Source organism: Penaeus vannamei, chromosome 16 (assembly GCF_042767895.1).
Source record: "Penaeus vannamei isolate JL-2024 chromosome 16, ASM4276789v1, whole genome shotgun sequence".
Classification (NCBI taxonomy): Eukaryota; Metazoa; Arthropoda; class Malacostraca; order Decapoda; family Penaeidae; genus Penaeus; species Penaeus vannamei.
In genome coordinates, this window is record NC_091564.1 from 38,533,694 (window position 1) to 38,539,576 (window position 5,883).

Below are 5,883 nucleotides of genomic sequence, written 5' to 3' on the forward strand. Positions count from 1 at the left end.
CTCGGCTCTCCCCCCCTCCCCTCCTTTGCCCAAAATGCATCTTATTCGCCACCACAGACCTCGTCCTCCAACCCCTGCATCTCGTCCTCCTCCTCGCCGTTCCTCCTCCTGCTCCTCCTGCTGCCGCTGCCTCTCTCCCTCTCCCTCTCTCCCTGCTCGCTCGCTTGATCAATAATCCCGCAACACAACAGGTCCACCAAAAACCTCTGCCTGCTCGCCCTCTCTCGCCCTTCCTCTCTCTCCTCGAGGCTCGCCCTATACTTACACCACCATGCCGTACGCTCCTTCCCCTATGTAGGCCAGGTTGAAGTAGCGTGGGCCCACCTCGAACAGCTGACACCTGACAATTTCGCCTTCTGCAGGCCGATCCTCCGTCATGGCGCGTGCTTCCCGAGTGACGTCCAGATAACAACTGAACGCGAGATCACTTCGGACCAGCAGCGCGCAGGCTTCTAAAAACTCTACCTTTTGGCAGCTTTTGTTTCTTTGCTTGTTCTCTGGGCACGCAATGGGGGGTCTGATATTAAGTTTGGATTATTTTTGTCCTTATGCGCGATCTAGCCGGGGAATATCGGTACTAAATTTATCAATGAAGCAGAACAGATAATATTGGAACTCTATTGACGTTATACTAAACTATTGACTAGGGAAATTACTCTTTATTCTCTATATACCGTAAAAGACTTCCTTTTGTGTAGTTCTTCTAGGTGAAGCAATCAATATAGCCTTTATTGTCTGCAGAGCATAAAGTGGCTAACCATTAAATATGCCTTTTAAATACACCGCAGTATGACGTCATCGAACGGCAGCGCTGCCAAAGTTTATTTAATCGCATATTTAACTCTACCGTTGATTGACTTGACTCCTTTCTCGATACACATTTAATTTAAGTACACGAACATTCGAATATCCAATGAAACCAATGCAAAATCTTCCATCCTTTACCTTAAAAAAGTGACAATGCAGAATAACAAAGGGAGAAATAACAACAAAAAATTGGTAACTGTGTCGCCCGTCAAAGGGTTGGGTTATCATCTTTCCACAGGATGTTCTAACGATCATTTTAGTCCCATACTTGGGATAGGTGCAAAGTACACGCTTCTTGATATTAATACCGTTTCCAGTATCATGATGAAATATAGCGAGAGTAATTCTAATGCCCGAAATCAGGATTATCACAGCCATAAAAAGGGCAATACGCTTCAAAGATATGCGTTTCTGCAGATGTGTTTTTACATAATTTCACCGCTATATTGATTTAAAAAAACGATGCTATCATCTTCTCTCGAATTATAGATGAAGAAACACCTGTCCTTCACAACCAGTACTGATATAATGGTTAAGAATATACTAATCCGTTATTTTTTTAATTAACACAGGAAACCATCAAGAGAATTTTTTTGTAATGAGATATCACTCGTGTCAAGAATAAAGAAAACCTATTTTGATATCTAGAAATAGGCACGAGATAATTTAATGTAAAATACTCGCCGCTAGGTTAGATATAGCTTGAAAAACAAAACAAATAGGAGAAAAATAACCGTGAAACACTGCGCTCGCTTTTGGGAACAAAGGAAACCGAATTTGACACAGAAAATTATACAATCAAATTATGATCTTTTTAAATCTTATTTTCTATCCACGTTCCGAGAGAAAGAGATAAAACAGGAATGACATAACACAGGGAAAAAAAGTTTATTAACCTGAGACGAGGAGGAAAAATATAAACATCTGTAAGGGCATTTTCTCATACAAACTTCTCCATAAGTTTCTTTAAGAAATTGACGAAAAGGTCAACAGTAAAATTATCCAGGAGGAGTTACGAAATATGAATGTTGAAGAGATAAAAGGAATGAGAGGGGGGATACATATAAAATACGCACATTAACATTTATTTATAACTATCCGTTTGTATGCTCATATCTAAAGAATATATATTATATATATGCATGTGTTGATTATGATTATTATATAAGATTATCATTAATAATATCATTATCACTAATATCATCACTGTTATGATTTTATACATTTTGTCATTTACTATTTTCCAGTGATTCAAAAAATAATAATAATAACGGAAAGTACAGCCAGAAAAAAATGATGTGATTTTTTTTAAAGAATAAAATCAAACGTCCTCATTTTTTCAATACAATTATTTTTATTCAGATAACTGATAAAGCATATTTGTAATCGTTTCCATAGTTTTTCGACCTTAATAAGTCCATTGCGATAATAGTTATTACCACAATTAATTTTATGGTTGATATTACTTTGGCTTTACTTGAAGGTGATCCAAATTGTTATCATATCTATCATATTTGTTATCATTATCATGATCTTTTTATTCATAAGGTTGATATCATATTATGTTTTCGCCATGTTCCTGTTCTTTGCCGTCAGCTGATATCAAAATTATTATTTTCATTGTTGTCATTGTTTAGAATTTGTATTTTCATCATAATTGTTATCTTTGTTAATATTGTTTTAATCACTATTACTGTTGTTCTTTTTCTTATCAGCACCATCATTATTATTATTATCATTATCATTATTATGATTATTATCATTACTATTATTACTATCATTATTATCATCATTATCATTATTTTTATCATTATCATCATTATCATCATTATCATTGTTGTATTTACCATTATCATTACCATAATTATTACTATCATGTCTATAGTATTTTTTGCTTTCATGGTTATTATCAATATCATCATCTTTATCATAATTACCATCAATACCATTATCATCATTACTCCTATTATCATTATTACTATTTTCATCAATTCTTTCATCACTGCTATCAAATATCATTATCTTTATTATCATTATTAGTTTTACTATTATTATTATCATCGTTATTATCATTATTATTGCTATCATCATCATTACTATTATTGTTATGATTATAATCATTATTATTATTGTAATTAATATAATTATTATCATCATTATTATTTTCATCATTACCATTATTATTGTTACCATGGTCATCAACATTACTATTTTTATTGTTATCATTATCATTATTCTTATTACCACTCTTATCATTACTGCTCTTATTGATATTATTCTCATTATAATTATCATCATTATTATCATTATCATGATCATTATTATTATTAGCATTATTAGCATTATTGTTACTACTCTTATTATTGTTATTATCATTATTATTTCTATTATCATTATCATCATCATTATCATTGTTACGATTATCATAATTAATAATGTCATTTTTACAATTATTAATACATTATCATTACTACTACTGATAATGATAATGATAATAATAATAATAACAAAAGTAATTAAAAAATAATAATGATAATGATAATAATCATCATCATCATTGTTAAGATCATTATCATTATCATTACTACTATCATTATTATTACCATTATCATTATTATCATTATTTATATCATTATTATTATCATCATCATTGCTATTACTATTAGCATTATAAATATTATCATTATCATCATTACCATTATCATTATTAACATGATTCATTATCATTATCATCATTATAACTATTATCATTATTATCATTATTAGTGTCATCGTTATTATCATCGTCTCTAATGTTATAATCATTAACATTGTTATCATTATCATCATTTTTATTATCCCCATCCTTCACATTATCGTCATTATTGATATTATGGTTATTGTTCATTTCTCTCATTATTATTATCATTATTATCAGTGTTGTTATTATCAGCATTGTTATTATTAATACTATTATCATCATTGTTGTTGTCATTATTATCATTGGTATTTTTATCATTACTGTTCTCATTATTTTTGTTATCCTTACTACTGCTTTTATCATTATCATTTTTACCGCTATCATTAACATTATTACTATTATTACCAGTATCATAATCATCATCATTACTATTATTGTTATTATGACAATTATCATCATTATTATTATTGTTATTATTTTCATTATTATTATCATTATTGCTGATGTTGTTATTGTTGTTACTATTACCATTGTCATTATCATTACCAGTATCATTATTAATATCATTATTGTTATGATTATTATCTCTGTTATCAACATTATTGTAATTATCATTATCCCTAATATCATTATTGTTATGATTATTATCTCTGTTATCAACATTATTGTAATTATCATTATCCCTAATATCATTATTGCTATAGTTAACATTTATTATTATTGTCATCCTCATTGCTATCATCATTACTGGTATTGATATCATAATCATTACTATGCTTACCATCATATAATTATGTATATCATTATTGTCGGCATTATAATCATTATCATCAATATTATTATCATCATTATTATAATAATGATTATTGTCATTATCATTATTTTTATTATTGTTGTTGTTATCATTATTAGCACTATTATCATTATTATTATCACTATCATTATCATTATCATGATCATTATTATTATTATCATCATTATTATCATCCTCCTTATCATTATCATCATTATTGTTATCATTATTATCATCATTATTCTCTTTATTATCATTATCATTATCATCAACACAATCATTATAATTATCACAATCATCATCATCATTGCTATCATTATGCATATCATTGTTTTCATTATTTTAAACACTATCTTTGTTATTGATTATCACTCTTTTTTGTTATCATTATCATCAATATCATTATCGCCAAGGTTTTAATTTAATCTTTCTATCACCGTTATTTTTCGTTATAACATTATTATAACTATCATCATTTTTATTACTATTTTTTCTCATTACCGCCTTTATCGTCATTGTCATTATCATTATTATTATTTATTATCACCATTATCAAAACCATTATTGTTATTATCATTATTATTATTATCATTATTATCATTATTATTATTATTATTATTATTATTATTATTATCATTATTATTATTATTATTATTATTATTATTATTATTATTATTATTATTATTATTATTATTATTATTATTATTATTATTATCATTATTATTATGATGATGATGATGATGATGATGATGATGATGATGATGATGATGATGATGATGATGATGATTGTCACTATCAATATGATGATGATGATGATACTAACAAAATATAATGATAGTAGTAATATTACCACCATTTTAGTTATTATTATCATTTTCGTTATTGCAATTACTATCATTACCATTATATTTCATCATCATTATTATCAGGATTATTATTATTGCTATTATTATTATTATTATCATTATTTTTATTATTATTATAATCATTATCATTACTATTATTATTATCATTATCATTATTATCATTATTATAATTTCAGTAATAATCGTTATCATTATATTTGTTATCGGTGTTGATATCATTATCATTCTTATTGGTGATGTTGTCGTTTTCATCATGATCATTATTATCATCATCATTATCATTATCATCATTACCATCTCTATTATTATTATTATTATTATTATCATTATCATTATTATCATTATAATTATCACCATCATCATATTATCATTATCGTTTATTGCCATTACTATAACAATGATTATCATTATCATAATAATGATTATCATCATCATAATAATGATTATCATCATCATAATAATGATTATCATCATCATAATAATGATTATCATCATCATAATAATGATTATTATCATCATAATAATGATTATCATCATAATAATGATTATCATCATCATAATAATGATTGTCATCATCATAATAATGATTATCATCATCATAATAATGATTATCATCATCATAATAATGATTATCATCATCATAATAATGATTATCATCATCATAATAATGATTATCATCATCATAATAATGATTATCATCATCATAATAATGATTATCATCATCATAATAATGATTA

At 26.8% G+C, this 5,883-nt stretch overlaps 1 protein-coding gene across 1 annotated transcript in view; it reads right to left on the reverse strand.

Moving 5' to 3' along the window:
* rl (Mitogen-activated protein kinase rl) overlaps positions 1–424 on the reverse strand; it is a 39,062-nt gene extending 38,638 nt beyond the window's left edge. Inside the window, exon 1 of the mRNA XM_070131452.1 lies at positions 266–424. Coding sequence (XP_069987553.1) covers positions 266–378 — 113 coding nt within the window. The 5' untranslated portion in view covers positions 379–424. The remainder of the gene's footprint in view (positions 1–265) is intronic.
* Between the last annotated feature and the right edge of the window lie 5,459 nt (positions 425–5,883).